The 27,741-nt window shown below is 41.2% G+C and overlaps 1 protein-coding gene across 2 annotated transcripts in view; it reads right to left on the reverse strand.

Annotated features, from left to right (window-relative positions):
• Positions 1-227: 227 nt before the first annotated feature.
• LRP5 (LDL receptor related protein 5) overlaps positions 228-27,741 on the reverse strand; it is a 238,361-nt gene continuing 210,847 nt past the window's right edge. Inside the window, exons 14-23 of one of the 2 annotated variants that reach the window (XM_075162881.1) lie at positions 27,176-27,387; positions 25,005-25,195; positions 20,345-20,554; positions 17,970-18,095; positions 14,748-14,984; positions 11,515-11,625; positions 8,430-8,666; positions 5,867-6,006; positions 2,897-2,994; positions 228-2,256 (exon numbers count right to left, since the gene is read on the reverse strand). In XM_075162881.1, the coding sequence (XP_075018982.1) occupies positions 1,995-2,256; positions 2,897-2,994; positions 5,867-6,006; positions 8,430-8,666; positions 11,515-11,625; positions 14,748-14,984; positions 17,970-18,095; positions 20,345-20,554; positions 25,005-25,195; positions 27,176-27,387 (1,824 nt within the window). In that variant the 3' untranslated portion in view covers positions 228-1,994. The remainder of the gene's footprint in view (positions 2,257-2,896; positions 2,995-5,866; positions 6,007-8,429; positions 8,667-11,514; positions 11,626-14,747; positions 14,985-17,969; positions 18,096-20,344; positions 20,555-25,004; positions 25,196-27,175; positions 27,388-27,741) is intronic. The other variant, XM_075162880.1, reaches the window with a different exon arrangement.

Consider the following 27,741-nt stretch of genomic DNA (forward strand, 5'->3'; position numbering starts at 1 on the left):
CAGAATTACTAAAGTTGATGGGGATGGGGAAAGAACCCATTCTTAAACTCCAGTGCTGTATTCTCCAATTCTGTATTTTCCTCCATGAAAAATGGTGGGCATCTTCTTTGTGCTTAATCTCTCAAATGAAATTTAGACATTTGTGTGATGGCACAAATCCTATCCTTGGAAAATGTAGACAGGAAGAACAGATCTGGACTAATAAATCTGAAAACACAAACTGGATCAGAACACTGTGATCCCAGCCCCTCCACCGCCACAACAAAGACCTCTGTCCCAGAGTTGTAGGGCTCCTCTGATGTGCTCTCAAATAACTTGCTAAAAAGACCCCAAACTAAGTACGATTTAAGTTCAAACAAGAAAAAAGTTTTCATTGTTGCCAACAATATTAAGGCTGTCAAAGGCCCCGCACATCTGTTATTCAGCAGCTGCAGAAACAGGTGCGAGTCTGCATATTCAGACCTTCCCTCAGATGTCCCACGTAGGCACTCACATTATCATCACCAGAGCGGAATTTATAAAGTGCCGTACAATACCCAATCCCTTTTGTTACAGCAAGAGAGCAATCAAAGCAAAAATTTATCTTCTGTATTTTGAAAGGGACTGATCCTAGCCCCCCATTCCCAAAGGGGTTTTTTTTGTAGGAGTTTGGAACATGAGCACTTTGCCGGTCCTGATGTCTTTAGGTTACAGCAGTTTGTATGAGAGTTTATCTTTTTCATTTCAACACAATTAGAAAGAAGTATTTGTCTCCTCTCCTTCCTCCCCTGTGCTTTTTCTGTCTATTTCTAAACCTGCACTAATTTTGTGGCAAATTTTTATGAGATACAACTAAACTGTTTGAATGGCAGATGTTTCTGTTTTGAGCTATGCAGATACCATTTTCGGCAAAGACCTATTAAAAACAAACAACTTTCCTTATTTAAATGAATATGAGTGACCATATCATTCCGCTTTGGAAAATGAAGCAATTCTCTGATAAGTCAACACAGAGAACTGGCACAGTGAATTACTGGACTTTTGGGCAAAAGAGAACTAGCGCTGTATTTTTGAAAAGCAGCTGAATATTACAGCCTCTTCCCAGACAGTCATCAAAGCCTCACATGGAAGGATGAAGGAGCTTGACTTCATCACAATTCAAATGGTGAGTCTGACCAAATCTACAGTTTGTCAGGCATTTCTCTTAGCTTAAATACCACTTTAAACTTGCCTCTTGCTCTTACCCACAGGTCAATACAACTGCTTCTGCTACCACTCACCCAGTCAAGTGGGGAACTGATTGGAGCTAAACCACATTTTTTAGGGCTGGTTATCTTTTGTAGCTTGAATCAGTTCCAGAATTGGCCATGTGCAGAGCGGCACTGACATGAGGTAGGGCATGATGCCTGCGGGCCTAGTTAAGCTGGAAGGTTTGGCCAAAAGAAGCATTCTTCCAGTTCAATGCTAAGCAAATGGAGAGCGAGGTTTGAAATCTAGGTCTCAGCATACGAGTTCTGCTGGGAAGCATTCAGCTCACTTGCAAACAGCAGCATCTGAGGCTTGTGATCTTTGCATGTTTTCTCCCAGTGGCGGTGAAGGGATGAGATACTGACAATTTTATTTAAACGTGTTTTTCTTCTCTGCGAATAAACTTACATCTTTCTTTAGACTCATCCTCCCACAAGCCACTTCGCTGTCTTGTCGCACATTAATAAGTAAAAAGGTGACGTAAAAATGCAAAAAGGCTCAACATTCCCTCCCCAAATCCTTTGGAGATTGAGTCATTTTCATGACTTCGAAAAGGCAAATATGGCACAAAAGATTGGAAATTAAGTTAAAAAAATCAATTTTATAAATATTCTTCCTCTGTACAATTTTTCACAGCCCCATCCCTCCCACCCATTTTTATTCACATTTCTTAATTCCCACCCCGATTTATTTTTAAATCATAAAATATATATTTTAAATCTGTTCATATTTTAAAATATTTACAGGAAAAGTTCCTTCTGTTGAGGTCATGAGGAGTCTGTACAAGGAGAGGGTGGAGGGGGATAGAGGTGAAAATAGCTTCGTTCCGTGGCAGGAGATGGAGGGCAACTTTCTTCTGCCGACATGTACTGACTGCGAGGTGTGGGTGGAGGGGGATAAGGGTCCGAGTCTGAATTTAAATCTATATAGTATTTGTTGGCCTTCCATCGACTAGTAGTATAGTCACTGTCACAAACATCCGTGCTGCAGGGCGTTGTGGGTGGAGCTATCCCTCGTATAAGGTATGGCCTGCAAAAAAAAAAAAAAAGTATATGCATTAGTTGCAATCTGGGGAAAAAAAGAAAGAAAAAGAAAGAAAGGGATTGAAAATGAACAGCTCTGTGCCCTCAGTCAAGACGCCTGCTCATTAATACTACGTGAGCCTTAATTCAGGTTTTCATAGGAACCCAACAAGAAGTGCCTGAACTGTGTTAAATTTGAATGGCACAACTACCCTCAGCCAGCAGTGCATTCTTCCAGCCCCTGACCAGCCAGAGGAGACCACCATGACAATTTAGCCCAGTCACTAACAAATAGGTTGATTCATCAAAGAGTTTTAAGATAAGCTTGAGGAACTGAACAGAAAACACCAACCTTCTCTATACAGGATGCTAAGTGACTGTTACATAGCAATATAACCTATATATATTGCATTATTACTCAGCAACACTGTATTGAAAGGCGCTAAACCCTGTTGTGTCAAAATAAGAATACAAAGCCGATGTTTAACATCAAAACTGGCATAATCTCCATTTGAATGGTCATTTATTAAGAGAGGGAAAGGTTTTTTTAAACAAGGTAAAGTCTGAACAAGAACATTTTGCTTAAGATCCAAAACTAAACGACAGATCAACAGAAGATTTATCAAAACTTTTTATCTGAGCTGTACCTGTAAGATCTCGTGGTTGAAGGAATGTTTGAGGAATAAAACATCTCTGCATTATACAGGGAGCGATCAGTAGCTGGGGAAGGAGGTGGGTTCAAGATCTAGGAAGAATAGGAAAAAGCAGGGAGAAAGTTTGGGTTAATTATACAACTCTACTTATTTTGAAAATATTATTTAAGCCTTCACCCTGTCACTCATCCTTAGTTTAGTTTCCTTTCCTTGCTGCTTGGGTGGGTTAATCCATTTTTAAAGATCACGGAAGTTCATTACGAGACTTTACTCTGGGCTTAGATACACTGCAGGCCTTCAAATTTCTCACAGTACAGGGAATTTTCTTCTTTGCCACATCCGTTATTACGCTGGAAGGCTGGAATACAGCTGGAAATTAGACCCAGTTTTGCTGAATCTCAGTGCACTTCTTTGGACATAAGGACTGATATCATCCTCAGCAGATGCTAACGGGAAATAAAGTCTGTTCCACTCCCAGCCCCTAAACATAGCCCCAGTCAATAGAAGGGTCAGGAAGCCAAGTTCCTTTACTATAACTAATACAACTCCATCCTTCCCTGAATACTTCTTTTTACTGCCATTCTGTAAACCTGTTATTTTGGCACAATTCACAATGCAAAGAGCCTAAGAGCTAAAAAATAGTTATAGCCTGCCCTAGTCTGTGTGTGCATATACACGGTTGCTGGTAACCCTCACACTGGGAAAACAGTTTATTATGCTTCAGAATCCTCTAGGATTCTTCCCCTAGCAGGAAGCAGAACCCCTGACACAGCCAGCAGGACATTGGCCTAAAAACAAGTAGAGTGCTTCATCCCTTCCAATGTGGAAAATTCCAGCATTGCTGTTGATGGTACGGCCTTGCCACTGATACGAGCGTCTTGTACACAGCCTGTCCTGGGCATTCTGCCAAGCCTCGGCCTGCCACAGTGACCATGATAGCATCCTTCCTCTGCCTCTGCTCTTCTCTCATAGTAACGCTGTAAAATCGCTGGAGTGGAGATCATTGTTTTGGTCTTCACTGTGCAGCATCTAGCAAAACGATTCCTGGTCATTGAGTTGAGCTCACGTTACTAATACTGACAAGCCTTGCAACCAGATTCGTATGAGGGGAGACAAGCTGGAATACCACCCATTGCCAGCTGTGCAGAATGATGAGCAATTGCCCCAAGAGTATCCTCCAGAAACCCACTTCCCTGGAGGAGCACTGCATGCTACTTCTGGATTCTCTCCTACTAGCACCCTGACCGCATCACCACCGCTTCACGTTCAGATTGAATACAGCAGAGTGTCAGCCAGGAAGCCTGCGGCCAGGTTCTCGGGCATATAAACTGGCATAACTCAACTGATATAAATTCTTTCCTAGTCTCTATTCACTGGACCATCTCACAGTACCTCTAAGATGTGTTAAACAAAACAAAACAAAAAAAGCCAAGACAACTAGATGCTCAGATCTCTCCTTTTTATTATTAACCTAAAGCTGGGTAATTAGCTACCAGGTAGAACTGACCAAAATATCTGGATTAAGCAGGAACTTTAATGTAACAAAGCCCTTGCAACAGCTTCCTTCTAAGAATCCAGCATGCCTTTCCTGAAGGAAAGGCTGCTATCATCCCTGCAGGCCCTGGCTGCATAGCCCGGAGTGGAAAGTGTGGAAGAATAATTCCCAGTAACAGTCAAGATTAGCTTAGGCCAGAAGGCCAATGGAAGAGTTGATCTTTTGGCCCACGCAGATCCCATAAAATGGCACAGGCAGATCAGCTCTTGGGCTTCTTTCCTTCCAAGATTTATTTAAGTAAGGATTTTTTTATATAAATTCAGCTAAGTTTTTTCTGTTCATCCTTTTTGGTGTGGCACTGACACATCAATCAGGTACTAGCATGAAATTGTTCAGCATGTTACAGAGACACTGGTGAAGCATGAGACAAGCTAAATCAGGAGGGCTGCCAAGTTCCAAACATCTGCTAGCTGTGACTAGCTTCTTGATGGCTTTTTTGAGAAGGTAATGCGAGAAATAAGTAACCAATTTTACCTTATCAATAGATAAGCTCACAAGCCTCTCTTTTCCATCTCTGTCCTTCTTGAAGGGGAGAGAGAGCACATTTGCCACTGGTCAAAACACTATCAGTCAAAATGCCCATACATAGCCTAACAGTTTACATGTAAACACAAATGCACATATACCCACACAGTACGTGGGCTCCTGATTAAATACAGCTGAAAAATCACCTCAATAGCTAGCAGATTGACTCTGCAAGCTCGTGTGAACAGAAGAGTGAATGTATGTATTGCTCAGAAGCACTAAGGAAAAAAACTGTCGACGACAAAATGCTGGCAAACAGTAACCTTGTATGTCTCTCCTGTGTATTCTTAGAGAATCATTTCCATTCATACTATACATCTTTGAATTCATGAAACTCTGACATGGTAACTAAAATTATGTCACTTCCAACAGTTAAAAGCCAGAAATGGAGCTAAATTACAGCTGAAAACACCCAAGCTGCTGAAAACACCTAACCTCTGCTGGTACCAGTGTTTTCTCCCAGTACACACACTTGGTTTTCTGAATCAACAATCGACACTTTATCTGAACAGCAAGCCAAGCTTATTTCTTATGCATCTGCATTCCAGTCCTGTAGTGTCTTGTTTGTCTTTTTGTTCCATGTGTGCCTGCAGCATTATGCAGTGCAAAATGTCATTGGGCCACTGACATCAGAGTTTACAAAGGAGGTGGCATCTCCAAGGGAGTCAAGACAGAAGGACAGAAGTGCCCAGGAACAACCCAGCTGAGCATCACTCTAATAACAAAACATTTTGTGAAGTTCAGTGAGTCTCAGGGTGGGCCTGTATATCATAAACATCCAAGAACAACCGTTATTAACATTCTATTTAGTAGCACAAATTTTCATCTGCCTTTTCTTCAGAAGTGGGAGATATCTAACTCACAGGTATATTTTCAAGACATACCTGTGGGTAGAAAGTGGCTTTAGTGCTGGATGAGCTACTCGAAGAGGCTCCAGTAACATGGTTTCTGTCATATAAGGGGGCACCACTGCTTCCTCCCATGAGGCTCATGGAGCTGATCATGGACTTGCCACAGGAGATGCCTGCAGTGAGACAGAGAGGAAAACAAGGTTAGGTAAACCACAATTTTATCTACCAATGCAAAACAGAAAACAAATCCACAGCTTGGCAAACCTGTGCAATGCTACCGGTTGTCACTTTGGGAACAGTGTTTTATGTAAAAACTTCATGATTACAAGGAACGACACATTTTGTAAAGAAAACATCTCACCCCCAGACCACCTATTGTCTCACTGCAGCACTGAACTCCTCACAACCTGCTCTCACACTCTGCTGAGAAGGGAATCTTCAGAACAGTTGATCCAAACTTTTCACCCAAATCGTTAACTAAGAAATTTTCCAATTAAACAAACTCAGGCATTTGCAAAAAAAGCATTATATGTTGCCCAAGCAAAATAAGCTAGAGACCTCCAAAGTTTTCATTTCCATCCAAAGAAATTAAATTCCAAGTACACAAACAACAGCAAAAAATAATTATTTTTATTGAAAAAAATCACTGCTTAAACTGAAAATCAGCAGAGGCAAAAGGAAGGAAACCTAGGTGACAGGAAAAGGGAAGACAGCCTTCTCCGATCTGTTTTACTCCAATATACACTTAAACCAGACAATACATTTTCAGCTTCTTCCTGTCAGACTATTCAGTGCTAATGGGAGAGTTTAGTTTGGGAAGTTTTCAGAAATTTTTCAGATGCAGGAAATATTTATTACAAGCAGAGTGACTCTATTTGTGATCATCATTCACGACTATTTATCTTTTTTGGAAATGCCATGGTTTTAGGATCCTATGTCTGTTCTTTAGAATTAACATCAATGGTAGTATTTTCAGCTGTTGTAACTTGTCAGAGCAATATGAATTACACAAAACTAACAAATAGAATGAGAATCAGAATGACAGCTTAGTTTAGCACCTACAGAGGTACAGACGAAAACCACTGATACTTGCTTTAATTAAAAAAGCTTTAGTGTGAAGTCAAATTTAAAACACCACTGCAAAGATTTCACCTGCAATGTTTTCTCCTCAAATTTTATTTCCTACCACAAAAACCTCTTGATAACCATAAAAACATAATTTAAGCAGGAACAGCTGACCACAGTCATTAAAGCGTGAGAAAGGCTAAACCGAAATTGTATCCGGCTATCTTCAAAGCCATGGCTAGAAGAAAACAACAATTAGCACATCTCACAAACTTGTTAAATACGAAGAAGTGCTGTATCTTTTCATTTGTCTTTAAGTTTATCATCGATCTGATTTTCAGCTGACATGAAAAGCAGACTCCAAGCACTCCAAAGTATGAATTTCTTGTATTCTGACCCTGTCTGGCAGGTTTACAGGCAAACACTTACTTTCCAGCTTCCTGAACAATATGAAGAGATAGTCTTTCTTCTCAGGGCTTTGTAGTTAAGAATTTGCTATTTCCTCTATGAAAAGTATATTTTACATTTGTAAAATAATTTGAGGTACATCATTTAAGTGTTTACTTTGATGTCTATATGAGGTTTCTGGGTTCTTATCTATTAGCTGAATATCCTGAGCTTTTATGTATACTTCAAGTCCTCCTTCAATCTCAGCATCGTAGCTACACGCACTTCTCCGAATGGATGCTTTGAGTCCTTTGCGAGGTAGAGAAGCTTCGCTGTTTTACAGATGAAGGACTGAGACACAGAGAGAATAAATAATTTGTCCAAAAGCAAACAGAAAAGCTGTCTCAGAGATGGGCTAAACCAAAGGGGATGTTTTCATTACACTTCAGGCAATGAGCAGTCAGACTACAAAACCACACCCAGACTGCTTGTGTTCTTCCACATTTGCAACTTCGGGGAAGGAGGTTTATCCCCTGCTATTTTGTATTATAGTAAACTAAGCTGCTTCACTTCTTTCCTCTGCTTCTTTCCACTGTGGAATAACTTATCCATCCTGAGCAGACAGGACAAAACTGTGTAAAGACCTTTGCTGGACAGGACAGAAACAAGGACATCTGAGTAGAGACACAAAGAACAACTCAACAAGCTCTCACTAGAACGCTCAATGGCACATACATTCTTATTTTCCAATATTGCATGTGGTTCACTACTCTTCATAATATTTTGCAGGGCTTAGGTAAGGAGTACTATGCAAAACTCAGGCATACACCAGAATGAACTATTTAAAGAGGATGTTTTCACTGGCAAAATACTGTAGATTTTCTATCAAAAAGATAGATACCTTTGCAGGTGCAGCCTAGCACGAAAATTGCATTTGAAAATCTGGCAAGATGCCTAATGAAATGCGTCTAATAGTTTTTGCATATCTGATCCAAATGACAGATTTATACCAAACCACTGAGCAAATCAACATCTCATTTCTGTCTTTGAAAACTCCGCATCTAGCACTCTTAACAACCTGTAAAACTCCAAATCCAGACAATGTAATGGTACTGATTAGATGCAAGGTCCTTACCACCCTTACCAGTAAAAGTGCCATGTTGAGAACTTCCTGGAGCAATAAAATTAAGAGGGACGTGAGGGGTGCCACTGACATACTCATGTGGAAAAGGGCTATTGGGCCCAGCGTAGCGCTGACACACCACTCGCTGGCAAACAAAGTACATTCCTCCCATGACAAAAAGTGACAGTATTATACCAATGACAGGACCGATGGCACTACTGTGTGGCTGTGACTCATCTGAGGCTGGCTTTGTTTTCTCTGGAAAGAGAGGAGGAAAAAAAAGGAGGTCATTAAACACGGGGCAATATATATGTTGCTGCCCTGGAGCTCATGCAGCAAATCAGTCAGCACACAGTCATTCACACAGTGTCTTTTAAAGTATCTGCATCAAACTCAGGCATCTAAAACTCCATATATTCTGATGCAATGCACAAGACTTCATGCCTCCTCCTCCCCTCCATGTTCATAAAGCAGTATTAGCAAGGTACTCTCCTTCCTGTTTAGCAATTAATCTCGTAACAGGATTACTTATCATCTTGATATAACAACAGCCTATAAAGTTTCCTTTTTTTTGCCCCACAAAGTCTACGGGTTAAGGATATAAGACGCTTGTAAACATGAAGTCCTTAATCAGAGAGGAATCTGCTCTCTCAAAAGCCATTTGGACTAGCAATAACATTAAAAAATTATAAGATTTTATCAGTAGGGAAGCTACCATATGTATTAAGCAGTAGATGTCTTCCTAGCTAATATAGGCCTTAAAATAGAATACTATTCCTTCCTAAAATATGACTTGCTTTCTAAAAAAAACCTGACAAATTGGAAGGAAAACACAATCCAGAATATCTCAAATACTTTCTACTTCTTATTTCTTTTTCCCCTATATAGCCCGACGTTAAATAATAAAAAGTGCTGCAGCATTTGAGATGAGCTACGTATCATATCTCCCCCCGATTATGGGTAACAAATTCAAAATTCTTGCCAAATAAACCTGACACCTCTATGTTTTTTACATATGTGACATTCTTCAGTGAAAACGATTTTTTCCATGTGATTCACACATTTTTCATTTTTTTACATATGCAAATATATACATTCATAAAGTGAAAAAATCAAAATAAACTTGGCCAAAGCCTATCAATTTTACATGTTCAGATCAAACTATAGGCCCCATGCCCCTTAATGAAGTTGTAAGAAGTGAAATGGTTCATGTAAGATTCAAGCCTTCACTTCATAAAATTTTTCTCCAGTGGTTCTGGTTTCATTCCCTTCAGTGGAAGGGAATGAAAAACAACTGAAATTTGAGAAGGAAGATAAAGGAAATAGAAAGATCTACCAATAAACTCTTTAACAGCTCAGCATCAAGAATTCATTTCTGTCTTAAAGTCCTTATCTACTTTTCACACTTATTAGTGCATGACAGCTTTTATGTCAGCTAAAGCCCTAACTTTCAAATAGTCAGATTAGTTCAGATATGATACCAGAAAAAAGCAAAGCCAAAATTAAAACATGTTCCCAAATTAGCTAATTTAAACCACACAATTCTCATTATGGTTAAACCTAGCTTCTTTTGAATGCATGATCTTTATCTAGAAAGTAACAATCATTTTTATTCCCTACTTGAGTTCTTTCCCTCCGTCAAGCAAGAAACCACAGAATGCTCTGTTCCACAAAGGGACTCCAGAGGAGACAGTCTTAAGCCTACATAAAGACACATTTAAATCAGTTAAGACCTAATTGCAGGACTGGACCCAAAGTGCAAACAGGAAACAGCTTCATTAACTTGGCAGCACAAAAGTTTGCCAAGTGCAAAAAGAAAATAAATTTTAAAATAAGGAAGAAGTGGCTTTACATTATCCAGGGAATTGGGGGAACTGGGCGAGACCTGAGAGATAAATGGAAGATGTGGGAGGAGCATGAGAAGCATACTCAGTCTGCAATTTCCAACAGAGGAGCTAAATCATTTTTGTTGCCGTTCTTTTAGCCTTTTTTTCTATTCACCACTTGGGCTCCTTTCACCACTCTTGCTCACGAAATACACTTTTCCTTGATGTACCCACCGTGAGAATGAACGGAAGAAACAAGGTTACCCTGACCAGACCTGGTGACCCCTCCTTTCATCCCAGCACTGCACAGCTTCTGAAAACTGGTGCTTCAAAACCTGACAAGACTCTAAGATATTAAAATCCTTGCAATTAGCCAAGGTCCTACAGGCAACATTATTAAGCAAGGTGCAGCATTTCTCTACACAAACCCAACACAAGGTATTTGTTCAGAATGAATTACCAATTTTGTTCTAAAATGCTATGTTCCAACTATTTTGCTAAACCACTCGTGAGCTACTAAATACTGCCTTTATTTGCCCCATTGCCTGAAAACTTCATGCACTAGTCACCCTGAAGTTGCAAAAAGAGGGAAATTGCAAGCAGAGCACAAGTAAGTGAATTTTACTGTCCACTTCGGATTGCAAAATAACAGACCCCACTAAGGACTAACACAGCAACTGCCATCAGCATGCCTGTAACTTGCATGTACCTACTGCCATGAGAATTCAAAGTAACATTTTGCCCAGAAAAATCAAGGCCAGCTCGTGGTCTCTTGTGGACACTTGCTCATTGCATGCTAGTTCCTCCACATGATTAGCCTCCAGCTTGACCCTATATTTGCAGTGGATAGGGCTGCACATTTTTAAAAGCTACCCAAGCTTAGCAGCAGCTCTGCAAGTTCCAAGGTACTGAGTGTAGTAGAATCAGGTCCCCCGGGGTATGGATCTGAACGCCCATCTAAACAGGGCAGCATTGTATCCCATACAGCATTTTAGAACTAGCTTGAAGTAACATTGGGATTTCAGTTCATCTTCACTACTACCGTTCCTGCATTACCTGAAGTAACAGCATTACAGACTTGCTACACCATGCTGCAAGCTCAGGTGCTGTTGCCGCACAGACCAATCTAAGAGCATGACTATACAACCGTGAGAGTATTTGGCCAAGATTCACTGGGCTTCCCTGAAAGAATATTACTATGCAAAGACTGGGGCTCTGCATAGGGATGTAGGACATTACGCCTGAACACAGCGCTTGAATCTCAAGGAAAGACATCTCACCACACATAAGCTCATCAGAACCGTCAATGCAATCTGGAAAGGAGTCACACTGTTGCTTCAGGAGGATGCACTGGCCGCTTGCACATCGGAACTGATTGGGTAGGCAAATTGCTGCACAGAAAGAAAGAAAAGATTAAGTACTACTTGCATGGGAGCATTTGGGCATCTTAAGAAAACCAAAAGAAGCGAGACATGAAGCCACAGTGCATTTTACATTATGACCAGGTAGTCACCAGAACACCTGCTTTGCTGCTGTGGGTAAAATGCAAGTCTCCATTTCTCTGATTCTTCCTTCTAGTTGTTACACATCCTACTCAGTGGGGCTAAAATAAAATTCTGATCCCAGTAACTCCTCGTCCTTCGTCAAATCAGTCCTGTTGGGGCAAAACTGGGATCAAATCAGCAAGAATCTCTTACAATAACTAACAAAGTACAGCTGATCACCTGACATGTTAACAAAATGCAGTAACCTGGCATATTATAAAACCTTATATAGTCTATACTATCTTATGTAGCCCTGTATAATATAACCTTGCTAAACAACTGCTAAATTTCTTATCTATATTCAGAAGCCTCTGTTTCAGCAAAAAGGACTTGTTAATTAACTTCGGAATCTCCATCAAGTCAAAGCATACTAAATGATCAGTAAAGAGACTGTCTTACAAGGGCTAGTAACCAGCAATCCTGGAAGGTTCACAGTATAGGTTATTCAACGCAAAAAGAAGGAAGGTTCTTTTCTTCTGGAGGAGAAGATCCACATTCATGTTTTGGATCACAGCACTGGTGGTGTTGTGAAGTGGACCTCCTGAATAGCCATACTTACTTTGCCATGGTCCAGTTTGCAGAGCAGTTCTCGTGTACGAGAACTAAATTATCTATGGAGAAAAAAACTTAGATAGAAGCTCCAAATGCATCAGCTCCTGATTTGGACTGTTATGCCCCCAGTAAGTTGGATGCAGCTCCACAAGGTCCTACAGTGCACACAAAACACACACATGTTGATAGAAGGCTCTTTTAGAGCATCTAGAGCTCTCACCACACCACTTAGGTTCTCGCTCTATGAGAAGGGCCAAGTTCTGTGTGCATCCTCCTATTTGCCAGTGACTGCCAGACCTCTACTTATTCTTGCAACTGTCTGCTGCTCCTTTGTCTTCCATCAAGACTTCTGTCTTAATATCCTTTCCCTTCTTATGTGCCGTATCTTCTGTTGCTGTCCTGCCTTGTTGGACTCCTTGTTTCTTCCTGATCCAGCAATAGACAACTTGGAGCACTGAACCTGTGTTGTACAGGAGATGGAGTTTCTTCAGTGGCATGGTAATCCAGTTGCAACATCAAGAGACTGCTAACCTTGTGACTTCCACTGGGTATGAGAGGACCAGCTAGCAGTGCCACAATAAATTCAAGAAGATGAAAGCCACAGTCTTGAAGATGTGAGACAAGAACCACAAACATATCCAGGGACATTTCTTTGGCCACTTCTAGTCATAGTCTGCAACCCCTGTGTGAATGCTTCAGAGTCACCTCTCCAAAAGCATGCCTTGGGAAACCAGGGGACAGGAGAAGCAGCTTCTGATAGAAACAAGGCATTGAACTCAGACTTATGGAAAGGTAGTGATTACCACTACTCTGACCAGAAGGTAATTCCTCTGATGCATGAGGTATAGTAGAAAAATTCTGTTAAGCCCAGTTAGCCTCACCACCTTAATAAACCTCATATAAAGAACAAAAAAATGTACTATATGCCACCTTCCCTTCCCCAAACACAGTGGGTTATAGGCTGACACACGCTAAGGGATGAGAAAGGCCTATCGGTTTTATTTTTCTTAGGAACCCACTCAGGCCTTGGCCTGTAAACATTCCTGAGGACTACAGAGGCCACGTTTGCCACATCTCCCTTAGTCTAACCCTGGACGCTGAGTATATTCATAGCCCTTCTAGGGAAGTGTCAGACAGTATCCCGGACAAAGTCTAGTTGGGTGGCCCAAGTGCTTGCAGAGGACTAGGCATACAACCGCTGAAGAAACATGTCTTCAACTATTCTAGACCAGCTCCTAAGGCTCATCTGTGCCCTCAAAAGGGCTGTGCAGGGCAAGGCAGGTGCCTACAGCTCATACACTGCCAGGAACATTGGCATTAAGTTTGCTTAACAGTGCCTACCATTTCACAGGGAGATGACCAAATGCACATTCCACTTTGACTCTGTGTGTGGGTAATGGCACCGTTACACTGCATATGGGCTCCATGATGGACAAAGCAGAGTCTCTTGATGAAGCAGTACAGGTAGCAAGTACCACCTCCCACAAGAAAGGCAGGAACTTGGACATGGCTGATCCTCTTCTTGTTTGCAAAGAAGGTACTGGTGTTATGGTGTCCAGGCTCAGAGTTACAGAAGACACTGCAAATCCACAAAATTGCTCATTGAAATGTCCACGAAGATCTACCCTGCTGGCCCAGTGGCAATGGTTAGCCACTGAGTGGGTAGAGCCAAGGGTTCTGAGGCTTCACAGGGCAAGAGCCATGCTACTGAATAGGCTCCTGAAATTTTGTACAGCAATAAGAAGCTGTGGTGCCATCTCGTAGTCAAGTCTATGTTTCAGCTATGCCTTGATACTAGACACAGAATATGCAAGTTTTCCCATCAACCAAAGGATGATGCAAATGCACCCATCCCTGCTTCTCTCTTGGACCCAGATCCTACGGCTGACTGCATACAAGTCATTTCACAGATTTCTCACAGAAAGGTAGATCCAGGATTATAAACATCAGCCTGCTAAGAGTGAACTCTCAGAACAGCCTATTCAGCCACAGGATTAAGTCCATCTCTTCCTCCCTGTGGCACCTTGCAGTGACCACTGTGCAAAGGTGAAGTGGACAGCATGGAAACAGTGCAAGCCAAAATGGTAATTATGCAGGGAAAAAAAACATGTGGTAAGTTCTGCCAGTTTCTTTCCTGTTTTCATTCTGAATATGGGTTAAAGATACTCTCCCCAACCTCCCCCATATCTATAGTTACATGGTCAGCAATTTATGTAGCTACAGAGAAGTTTAATTTGAGCAACAGAATAAGAAAGAGGAAAAGAAAAACAGAATCAGTGGATAGGTTAGTTAGGCTATGGTTAAGGCTGTTTTTCCCCATTTGAAACTAAAAATCATATATATATATATATAAAGAACAGTTAGAATCCCAAATGGATTCTTATGTTAGAACCATGAGTTAAGAAAATTAATCTTACTATCACAGTCCGCTTCATCAGATTTATCTTGGCAGTCAATTTCTCCATTACACCGCAAGTGTGCATCGATACACTGTCCTTTCTCACACTGGAACTGGGATGCAGAGCATATGGGGCAACTATCTTCATCACTCTGGTCATCACACTCTGGAAATCCATCACACCGCCATGCCATTGGGATACAGTCAATCTCTCCAGTTGCACAGGTAAACTGGTCTGGGGAACAAGTTGGAGGTTCTGGAGAAAGAGAAAACAAATCGCATTTGTATATTCAATTTTAGCCCTTACAAGAGAGTAAAAATTGATGACTTTTTCAAGAAAAACTCACTTATGCCTGGACTGAAGTTCTTCTGTGACAATATTAAGATTCCAGCAAAGAGGAAAACATGATTTTGCGTAGGGAATGAAATTTTGCCAACTTCATAACAAAAACTGGATGCATGCTGATTGAAGAAGCTTGCTCTAGCAGGGGAGCGCTAAACTAAGGACAGGAACTATAAACACTTACTTTGGCTCTAACAGCAACCTTTTGGAAGTCACTGTCATACACATAAATTCAAATGAATACTCAATTTCTGATTGCAAACCACATTCTACATAATTCTAATCCCTGCAATTATATTAGCCTGGAACAATTCTTCATAAAAAAACCTGGCACATTGGGTTAACTGGCAATGAATACACCTAAAACATCTAACATCTGCTTCTACAATATCCGTGTCTCTATTTTTCCAGTGGTTTCTCCACAAACAAATTTCCGAGTCAGATATGAATTGAAAAACACGAATGGGGAAAAAATATCTGTAAAGACCTGCTAAACATTAAGCTAAGTCCTCTTGCTGGAAAGTCTCTGGGCTGCAGGTCAGTGGAAGTTCAGAGAGTAGTCTGAGGAGCACTGTAGGCCTGCCCTGATCTTTCACTTTTTCACTATGGTCAGAGACAGAACACCAGAACTTGCGCACAGCCATTTTTATGTTTGTTGGACCTAAGAAAGCTGAGACTTCCTTCAAATTTGACTTTTCATGGACCCCAAGATCCTGGCATGAATCCATTCCACATCCATACTGTGGCTCATGTTGCAATCACACACTGATAGCATTAAGCAGCAGCTACAACCTCATGTAGAGATGCAACAATTATGCTGCAATAGGCATTCATAGTTGCTTTCTTCAGAATGTCAAAAGACAAAGACAATCCAGATCAAGACACTATTGCAAAAAATGTTGCTAATTCTTACATACGGCAAATTAACACACGCTTTTCCACCATTGGTATCAATGAAAGAAACAGTCAACATATAGGCCCTTCAGTTGTTATCAGTAGCAGTTAGTTATCTTCAAAAGGAGGGGGCCACCTCAAAACATCGCTGCAGCAAACAGATACATTTCCACTGATTTCAAAAGTTGCTGGATCAAATCCCTGTGACGTAATTAAATCAGTTAACAGAGGCAGTCACTAGCCCCCCCCATGCTCTAAGTAGATGCTTTACAGATTAACAGATTACCACATCATACCCTGTTCTATGACAACAATATTGAGCAAGCTGGAGGTGTGCTCTGACACTGGGTGGTAACACTCCTCCAGAAACCCAATGAGCTTTTATTAACGTTCAGGTCAGGAACGGACTTCACAAAGAACCCAGCATATGGAAAGCTTCTCAGTTGTAACCAATGACAAGACTTTTGTATGAGTATTTTTTTCCTGAGGGTGGTGTTACAGATCCTAGAGCTATGCAATTACATGCAAACCATTGTTAAAGTGCTGCTGTCCTTCCTTCATTAGGGAGATATGTTCAAGAACGAGACTCAAGTATAATCAAGAGCCTGAAAAACAAAATGCAAATAAAAATCCAAATGCATTTGATTTTTGAAAATTTTATGATTTTTACGTTTCTGATTTATGATTATTTGGTGTAGCAATATGAGAATTACAAATGTAGCCAGTGACCTGACAGCTGTAGGTAAGATACTGATGCCAGATACACACAGTAAGATCATTCTTGAATTAAATTTTGATATGAGTGTGCTGTTTAGATAATTCAACAGACAGATTACTACTACTGCACTTAGAGCCACATTTAATGTTGCACTATGGTTGCACTTGGCAGGCATAAGCTTGCATTTAAAAACTTGTCAAGAGCATTTATAAGGGTACATGGACAAATGTTCTCCAGCCAAAATAGCTATTAATCTGTTTTGAAATACTGGCTATTGGCTGCTACTATGGCAGACAAGACAGGTTAAGAAGTTGTTGCAGGCTTAGTGAAGGATTAGAATAAAAAAACCAGACACTGAAATGGAGGCCCCTTAATTTTTAGATTTATAGCTGAAGGTAACAAAGGAGTAGGACATAAGAATCTCTCGTTGGCTGTGTTGTGCAAAAACAGTACAGCAAGAAATATAAGTAGATTGATTCCCGCCCCCCGCAGATGTAACCACCAAAACTCTAAAACCACATAGCATGTTGTGGTCATGGGAAAGAAAACAGTTTATAATGGAAATGACTGTCCCATGGGACGTCCGAGTTCAGCCAGAAAATGAAATCCACAGTAAAATGAATACATAAAAGGAAGTCAAGAGGACTAACAGAGCCAAATGATTTAGGATGTGATGCCTCCCAAAAAGAAAAAATGGGTTTTTTTGTTTTGTTTTTAATCTCCTCTGCAAGTGTAACGTAACAATTTTTAAAAATCCTGGGATTGTGAAAGGGAAGTCTAAAGGAAAAGTCTACCATGTGGAAAGAGGAGAGCTACCTTAATTAAAATGGATTGCAATGGAGCTTTTGGCCTGCATTTCATAACTAGACAGTACAGTGTTTCACGTTATGAGGCCAAATTCATTTGTAAGACTGGAGTATCACACTGTGGGAATCATATGCACAATTTCTGCTACTAGGTCATCATGGGTTGATGCAACATCATCTTATAAGCATTAGTTTAAAGCACAAACCTGTCACATCGTACAATTATAAAAACCTCAGAAGAAGATGCAAGTATTTTAAGGTCAAACAAAAATATTCTGCTCACAATGAAAAGTCACATATGTCCAAAAACTGAAGCAGAAAACACCTGGTAGAAGAATCAAAGGTCAATTTAATACATGATGCAACACACCATGTGTAGGAAAACTCTGTGTGTAAATCCACATTTTGGATTGGAATGCAACTTCAACCCCCATCTTTTCTGATGTAAGCTGCTTAGCAGCACCGTTAAACATAACGCACCTCCACATGTTAAGAGATTCTGTAGAAGCACAAGGTGCTCGGGGCATGAACATCTTGGAGTCCCATCCCCTTTGGCAATGCAGATGTGCGAACACCCACCATTGTTCCGGGAGCATGGATGCACAGCTGGAGAAACACACAGAAAAGAATATTAGACAGCATAAAAGAAATCACAACTACTCCTAGCTAGGGCAAACTCACAAAACCACTCGCAAACCACTTCTGTTTGAGTAACCAAGATTTCACTACAGATTAATAGGAAGATAAATGCAGGATTTTTCAGTTCAGTGCTCAAAAGCTGATTTACTACTTCATGAGGACTACATTTCTCCCAGTCACAGTAATATGGAGACCTTTAAAGGACTTCTAAAAAGAATTTGGGAGCTCAGGTGAAGAGGAATGAGAAGGTAGAATTGAGAAGGTCGCATTTACAGTGTACCTAGACATCCCACCTGCATTTCTAGGGTAGCCAGGCGTCAAGAATTAACACGTCACTGCAGAATGCCAACCCCCAAAACCCTCAGGAATTCTCCTTTAATCTTAAAAAGCTCTTAATATCTAGCCCCTCCATTTCCCTGTTACTCACAAAACTGCAATATAAGCACACACAGTTTTTGGTTTTGTTTTGGTTTTTTTTTTTTAAAGATAGGAAGCGACATGGTTGTGTTCCCAGATGAGTTACCCAAAAGCAGTGAGTACTCGAGAGCTCCTAATAGAATCACTCTAAATGAACATTAGGTGGGTAAGAAACAGGCACAGAGAAGTGAGGTCACTGTCTGAGGACCCCAGCCCAACAGAGTCAGAAAAGACCCAGTCTCCCGCCTGCTTGTTTGAGCTGACAGCTGAGCATCTGCTGGAGCAATCTGTGGGGCTACAGCCTGTGTTAACTGTGATGCTGCTGAACAATGTGTTCTTTACTACTAGTAAGGACCAAGAATTTCCACAGGGAAGAAACGGTATAGATACAATTTCTGTGCCAAAGTTGTTTTCCACTTGTTCAGTCTTCTCAGCAACCTACTTTCACCTTTAACAAATCCATTAATTTAATACTGTGTCGGAGACACTACTGTTTAAAGCATGAGTTGCTAGCAGAAAAAGTGCATGCATGTATATTTGTGTGGGTATGCTCACATGTGCATATGTATTTTTACTCTCCTGTGGTAACAGAAGTCACCTATGTAGGACAGTTTTCAGCTGCAAAAGGTGATTCCTTTCAGTGTGACTTAGAAGAAACAGTACTCTTGCCATAAAAAATAAACATTTTTAAAAAACACACGGGATATAAAGTAATCTTTTTTTTAACAGTGCTGAGAATTAAAGAAAAAATTCTTTTTGCATCGTTCAGTATTGCCTTTGAAATACACTGAAAGTATGAGCAATGGCACAGAAGAAGAAAAACTGGGTATTGTGAAACAAAAAAGAACATCTGGATGAGGATTAGCACATAGAATCTACTACAGTTTAAATACTTACGCTACCTTATTTGTAACAGCTTGCCCACATACGCAAGTTTGAAATTACTTTCAGCTATCACAGAAACTAATGTACGTGGCACAGAGGGTTGCGAAGTGGAGTAATTTCTTCTGAAAATTAAAGCATTATACACAAATGTACCCCCCCATATAAGACAACTCATCACAGGCAACCCAGAGGCCACTGTCATCAGCCCTCTGTTTCCCACATCTTGTTTGTGTTTTATATTCTCTTCTATATTCCTGGTAAGCAGGAGGAGCTGTAGGTTGTCACTTTGGGGAGTGACTGCTTTAAGAGGTTTCTGCACTCTCCCTCAGACCACAGGAACTTGGACCACCAGTCCAGAAAAAGAAGGTCCTGCACGCGTGACCCCTTTCAGAGGGGAGCACCTAAAATGGCTCCACCTCGGAGGAGAGAGAAATACCACATCCACAGTCATCCACTGTAGGAGCTTCCTGCCCGTCCTCCCCCCCTCACTGGAGGCTTTCACATCATCGATTGTGCTGAGTCACACAGGGGTCTGAAACCCCTGGAGAAAAGGCAAGTACAATCCTTTTCTTGCTTTTTAAAGGTTTTTCCAAGTGTTATTCTTGGTTGTACTCAAAAAATTAACAACCATAATTATAAGTAGCTTTTAGAGTTAATTCAATATCATGGGAGCTTGTACAAAGCAGGTAACCAAGCGCCACAAAACCACATATTCTAGCTGTGCAGAAATACTCCTCTGGACAAGAACGAGGAATTTGTTTCTCCTCCTCTCCTCGGATCCCGACTGACCAAGCTGAAAGCACCCCATGGCTTACTTGAAGCCCACTGGGCAACGTTATTACAATATTCAGCTGGATGAGGACTTTGAGACAGTGATCGAGAGTGAGAGACATCAGATATTGAAGTAAACTCACAGAATTCCTCCATATCAAGCTCTTCCACAGCATGAATGCCTGTTAGGTGAGCAATTCGGCCTTGAATTCTAGTCCTTTTGTACCCGTTCATTTTCTCCACTCTCTCAATCATCTGCTGCTGACGATCAATCCAATACAAGTGATTCCCCAGCACAGTGAGTCCCATCGGCTGAAGGATGTTGGAGTCCTCCAGCGTCACGCGGTTAGCACCTGAGATCAACAAAAACAAAGACTAGTTTTACACCAGCCAACTTTTAACGCATTTCTTAAAAAAACCCCCAACCAACCAAAACCAAACCAAACCAGAACAGAACAGATGCACCTGCACTAATTTCACTAAATGGGCACTAAACCTGACCCTTAGTACTACTCTCTAGCAGTGTATTCCTGAGATGTTGTCTTCTCCTAAACAGGTCTTAAAATTTAGAAATACTAGGAAACATTTTGACAGAAGAAGGTTCTCGGTGAACACAGCTCCGGGCACTTTGTTCACTTGCCCTGCAACCTGCTGAGTACCCTTAGCTCCTATGAACTTCAGTGTCACTGGATTTTCAAAGATGACTGTCCTTTTGCCAGACTAAGCCTCACATTTTGACCCAAATGCACAATTTTCAGCTGCATTCGAGATACCACAAGAATAGGAAAGCCTCATTTCAACTCAATGTAAAGAAAACTCCTTCTGCCTTCATGATTTTTTAAGTGCTAAATTACTCATCCATTTAGAAATAAAAGGCAAGCTGGTTTCCTGAAGGATATCCTGAAGGCATCCTGAAATCACGAACACATGAAGTGTCAGGTGACGCTTGCAAGCCAGCAGTCCTGCTAGAATCCCAGCCTGTTTGAACAGCCTCCCAAATCCAGGCCTAAAACAGGCTACATTTAATGGTTTTTTGGGGAGTGCACAAAGCACCATCTTTTTTCTTCCTCATCTGCAAAAAGCTGAACATTGGTGATTTGGGAAGCTGCTAGAGATAGCACTGGATAAGGTGATTAATCTATATTATAATTACGTTGGATTTGATCTTGAGTAAATGACAGTCCAGATTATTAATGAACAATTTTAAAAGGAGAGGCAAAGGGCACCTATAGCACTGGATGACACCATTAAATTGTTGTTTAGAAGAATGATGAAAATGAAAAACTGTATCTGAACAAATAAAAGGGTATTTTCAACAGATATGGTTAGAAAAAAGAAGAGAAAACACGTTACAAGTAAAGAAGTGTTGAATTTCCACAGTAATTAAATACTTTGATTCCCAGAATGAAACAGATGTGTAGTCTTTTCAAGACGAAAATCAATAGTTAAATGTAAAGAACATTAAGCTGGAAGGACACACAATTCCTCTATTTAAAGTCTAATTGAAAACAAAGCATGTTTTCACCACAGCAATTTTATAGCTTTTCCAGTCACTTCAACAATAATATAAACCACTAGTTTTTAATTGACTGGTGTGGCAGACAAGTTATTTGCAAATGGTTTATGAATGTCTAAAAAGCATCAACAACTCCAACTGAAAAATTCAAGAACCTTGTAAAGAAAACTGTTAGACAGGTTTATAGTCCTTTCCTCCCTCTCTGAAAGTTAAGCATTGGACATCTGAGATTATTCCATGATTTAGCAGGATGCTGTTAATAAAGGTGTAGTGTCAGCTTCAGAATCCTCCATAACCGCATCATCTCCCCAAGCCTACGAGGGAATAAGGCTGTCTAGACCAGTCTAATTGGCATGAAGGATGCTATACACAATTTCGGTCCAATTTATTCAGCATCCTCAGTTTACACTAAAATCCTTTTGCTAATATATGCCCATTTTAAAGCATTTTGTTCAGAAAATACTTTTTAGAGGAACTAATTCAAGCCAACATAACTTTGGCTGTCAAATTTCTTCTGAAGTTGTGATGCAAGACTGTAAAATATTTTATAATAAAAATATGCTGTTAACTTATTTAAAAAATCAACAGCTCAATGAATCAAATTACAGTGAGCTCAGCTGGATCAAACACAACCATAGTTTTCTAGCTACATGATACATATCCTCTAGTTAATAAACATTGTTTTCTTTTAATCCTGCAGCTTTCCCCTGCTTTTATCTTACCTCTAGGGTTTGATTCTTTAGCTGTGACCCCATCAAATAAATGTGCACTAAAAGCTTTGGTGCAATATTAACCGGTGTCCCAGTTCCGGCTGGGACAGAGTTAACTTTCTTCCCAGTAGCCTGGGGGTGTGCTGTGTTTTGGGTTTGGTGTGAGAGGAGCGTTGATGGCCCGTTGATGCTTTGGCTGTTGCTGGGTGGTGCTTGCATCAGGGGAGCACAGCCGGGGTGGTGGACCCAGCTGGCCAATGGGGTATTCTATACCATGTGACATCATGCTCAGTATAAAAACCAGGTGTGTGGGGGGGCTCGCCCCCCATTCGTGACACGCGGTTGGCGGTCGGTGAGCGGTTGTGTTGTGCATCGCCTGCTTTGTGTATTCTGTTATTGTTGTTGTTCTCATTGTTATTATTATTGTTCTACTTTGTTTTATTTCAATTATTAAACTGTTTTTATCTCAACCTGGGAGCTTTCCTACTTGTGCCCTCCCGATTCTCTCCCTCATCCCACCAGGGGGCGCGGGGAGGGGGTGAGCGAGTGGCTGTGTGGGGTTTATTTGCTGGCTGGGGTCAAACCACGACAACCAGAGAAAGTTTAGTTTTCCCTGTAAAAAGATCTAAAGAATTGGATTAAAATACACATCCAGTATGCAAACATATGCTTCCATGGAGTTTTAATGTCACAAAAAGGAAGAATGCGTACAAAGGAAGCTGCAATCACAGGATACAACTACCAGCATGTGATGGTGTAGCTGATAATTTATTCATATATCAGTTTACCTAAGTCTTCTTGTCAGGTCTTATTCGTTCAAGACTTAGATCTAAAACAATAGTAACCAGACTCCTCTGCATTTTATGCTGTACTATGCAAGGCCACAGTCCATCTTCCAACCTGCAACACGACAAGCAAGAAACACCTGCACCCTGCCCGCCCCCATCTGCTAGCTGCGACTCAACCTTGCATACATGCTAAATCAAAGGGGAAAAAAGGATGCTTATATACATACAAGCAGAAGATCTAGGCACAGCTAGGTCCACTGTACGCTACAGCTTCATTAAGTAATATGGCTTCCTAATACATGGGGGCCACATTTTTATCAGGAGCAGCGCTACTTATTGATCCTGCCCTCCCTTCTCAATTCATTAACTTCTCCCTGGTACATTTCCCCTCTCCCAAACCATATGATTTCCACATAATCTTCTCTTGTGCTTGTCGATGCCACTTCAGCCACAATACCTGCCGCTTTTCCGTCTTGTCGTTTTACTTTTGGATTTCCTCCTACGGCACTTCTCCTTTCATCACTAGACAAAACCCTCTCAGTCTCTCTGATGCATTTTGTGTTATGTGTCCCACTCTGTCAACCTTTTCTTCTCAAACATGGGCTGTTTCACAGGTCAAGTCTTGTCTCCCTCCTATCTTCCCTTCTACGAATTTTTGTAGGCTCTCTGATGCCTATCCTGGATTGGCCATTTTGTGGCTACAGGCCGTTTCACAATACCCCCCATCCAGCTTGATAACTGATGAAAGACATGGACTGCTTTACCTTCCCAGCTCCAGCTTCATGTTTTTATCCCCTCTCTGACAGAAAAGACCTGAGTCTGACCTTGAGGCAGTTTTAGGTGCTCAAAAGTGAACTGTGCTTGTAAAAAAGTGAACAATTTTCTCCTGTTCTAGTTCATTGCCGCTCTCCAACACAAGGGAAGGATGTTACTACATGGCAAGAAGTGAAGAGCCACCAAAAATTGGAGAATCGGCCTTTTATGGCAGATACCAATCACTAGAACAGCCCAGCTTCTACTCCCTCACACTAGTTCACTTCTCTCTGCACTTCCTTTAGGAGTTTCGTTTCTTGATACATGGATGATGATGAGAGAACGAATCACAAGTCAGAAAGTAGGTCATTGATCCTCTGTACTATACTGCTCACCAGATGAGCGACCCCATTCCGCCACTCCTTCAGCACTATCAAGTGCTTTTCAAAGTCAATGATGAAGAGCTCTCTCTAAGATCCATGTGGTACTATTGCTACGGACGTGGAGTAATGCTTTATTTTACTAATATGGGAAAACTGCAATGAGTTGACATCTCTCCATTGTTCTGCAATACTGGTATTCCAGATGAGCTGCCTTATCATCCATCTTAGAAGAAAGCCATTCCCCTTCCTTCTGTTTGTTTTTCAAGCTACCTTGATTTACTAAGCTGTAAACTCCAGAGAAAGAAAAATTAAAGAGTTATGCAAACTTTTCAAACCATAAGGAAAAAAAAAAGGGCACGGGGGAGGTGATTTAGGGGTTCTATGACTGGCAACATCTATTTAAATCTGATCTTGCAAGAGTTGCTTTCAGAACCTATAAAAAATCAAATGGCTCTCTTGGAGGGTGGCAATCATTACAGACATGTTTATTCCAATCCCATCAAAGATGGGAGCCCACCAGCAACTGTTGTCTGTGACTGCCTACACAGAACTGGCAACAGTGGAGACAAGTTACTGGGGTCAGCATCAATGAGGGAATGATGTTCTATACATACACATGCTCCGCTCCAAATGTTTAACTGCATACCACATACCTGACAAGTCACAGCTTTCTATGCGCTTCAGATCTGCATCCACCCAGAAAAGCTTTCCAAGTTTGTTGTCAATCACCAGTGCTACTGGTCGGATCAACCCAGTTGTAAAAAGCACTTCCCTCTCTGTTCCATCAAGGGCTGCACGCTCAATCTTGGGAGCTCGCTCTTGCATGTTGGTGAAGTACATGTACCTGAGAACACAGACACCAGCCGCTTAACCAAGAGCTTCAGAAGGGAGGCAACTCACCTTTGCACACAGGTTCTACGTTGTAAGTGGGAATGGTTTACACAGGGATGATTGCGGTGACTGTTGCTCCCAGCTGCAAAGATCCAGATCTGTCAGCTGCAGAACCCCAAACATTTGCTAACACTGAAGTAGCCTGAAATTAATAATAGCATTTGTCCTTAATACACCAGGCCATAAAATGCCTCAGCAGTCAGCACTGCTGTGCTGGCAGCACTGTTGCTGCAGGGGAGGCGGGGATTGTAAGAGACTAGCACAGACTTTCTGCAGCCACCCTTGGGTAAAGCTGTCCCCATCTGTGAATCAAAGCCCAGCAGCTCTTTCTGACAAAAAACATGAACCGTCACCTCCTCTCCTTCTGGGTTGCCTTCCTTCTCAGCCAGGGAAAGTTCCTACCAAACTTGAGAGAGGCAAATATCAGAAGGAAGAACAACTGAGGATGGCATGTTCCTGATGTCTTAGTTCCGTGAATTCTTTATATCTGCCTAAGCCATTCATCTGCAAACAGAAGCAGTCTCTGCCCTCCCCCTGCATAGGGAAAAAAGGGCTTGCGCACCCAGATGATGAACTGAGAACTCCCTCAGGGAAAAGCCCACCATTTTTTCAGTGGTGGATAACATGGGCAAACTCCCTAATACCATGGGCTACACTGCTGCGTAGCCTTTCGTGATGGTACAAGAAGGAGAGTCAGCAGTCAGAATGTGCAGCCAAGGGAGAGGTGGAGGGAAGGATTTCTGGAACTGAGGCAGAAGTTCAGTACACAGATCACTCATTCAGCTCTCCCAGGTAGTCACAGTGTTCAGCATAGTCCCTCCCCCATCTTTTCCTCCTTTAATTTAAAAACAGATTTATCTTTAAATCATTTGAAAACCTGACTAGAAAAGTTGAGAGTTTAGAGATCAACAAACCCAAACTCCCATTTTAATGGAGAAAGCAGATAAGCTTTTACAAATACAAACTATGTCCAAGTGACTTAGTCCCAACAAGATTAGAATCTTTCCTCTAATCCCCCTCTCCCCACGCTAGCTTTTGAACCGTGCAGAGCACACTGAGTATTGTATAAAATACCAATCCTATAAATGCTCCAGATAGAGTCTCTGGGTAGTACTGTATCCACAGAGTTACGAAATATTGTCATTCAACATCTGTCAAGCACATGGTAAGCCATTTAGTAGTAAATCGGGATTTAAGCATCTAACTTATTAAAGAGAAAGTAAAGGACCATCTTTGACCTCTAAGAATGAAGGTACTAACCTGAAGTGGAGATGGGGTCTGCTGAATCTAACCAAAACCGCTTTGCAGCAAAACAATATATTTTCTTCCTGTGGGAAATCACTCTAGTGCATCCTATCTGTTTTAATTAATTAATTTCAGAAGTTTTTGAGATACACATCAAGGCAGAACTAACTTAAAAATGTATAGAACATAAGGGGTTTGTTTGTTTGTTTGTTTAACTTCATAGTATTACATTAGCAGGAATAATTGTATCATGAGAGATCCCTTTTTTTTCCTGGAAACATTTGTTTTATGATGATCATACATTTATGAGCCAGATTCCCAGCTGATATAAACACAGCGTAAACTCTCCTGGTTCTCCTATTAGGTGGCAGGGCTGTGCACTCACACAGCGAACAGGGTAAGGTGGTTTTGCTTTGCTTTCCTCACCTGGGTTAGTTCCTCACTATAAGTAACCACATGGCTGTGTGAACGTCTAAGTCGGCACGCCAGAGGAGGCAGCAAAGGAGAGAACAGGAAGAGAAAGCTGGATACCTTTAAAAGCCAGAATTGGACAAGCAGTCACCTACACCGAACAATTAAATATGCAAAAATCCTCCTTTTTAAAATATACAGATGCAACACAACATTCACACACACAGCTGACATAACCCCCAGAGGGCTCTGTACAAGGTACAGGAAGAAATCTCACCCTCGCTCTGCGTTCACTACAATGGCTCTGGGCTTGTCATGATCCCCTCGCAGCACCATCCCAATTGAGTCGCCGTTCAGCCGGTGGACGTTGACTGAATTTGTGGCCTCACAGGTCCAGTACAAGGTATGGCTGAATATATCGATGCTGAGGTCATGTGGCTGCTTCTCTGGGTTCTGGCTTTGGTTTGGAGTACTCATGACAGTGAAAGGCTGCAAGACAACATATGGGGAACAATTTCAAGTAATTATTCTGATTATTGATTGAAGAACACTGATTGCACAGAAAGCGTGGTTTACCTACCTGAGGGTCCAGAAACACCTAAAACCACCCACAAGGAAACAACAAATACAAGAAATGCAGTAAAGCTTAACAAAAAAAAGATTTGGATTAGAGGAAAAACATCTGGACAAAATCTGTAACATTATGCAAAACTCCCCAGAAAGCACTTGTGGGGCCTCCTATAAGTAGAATTAATTAGCGGGAGATGGAAGAAAACAATAGTGAATGTTTATGCATGGAACAATCTTGAATGAAGCAATGCAAGAAACAAGGCAGCCTTCTGG

This window comes from Calonectris borealis, chromosome 14, assembly GCF_964195595.1.
Source record: "Calonectris borealis chromosome 14, bCalBor7.hap1.2, whole genome shotgun sequence".
Taxonomy (NCBI): domain Eukaryota; kingdom Metazoa; phylum Chordata; class Aves; order Procellariiformes; family Procellariidae; genus Calonectris; species Calonectris borealis.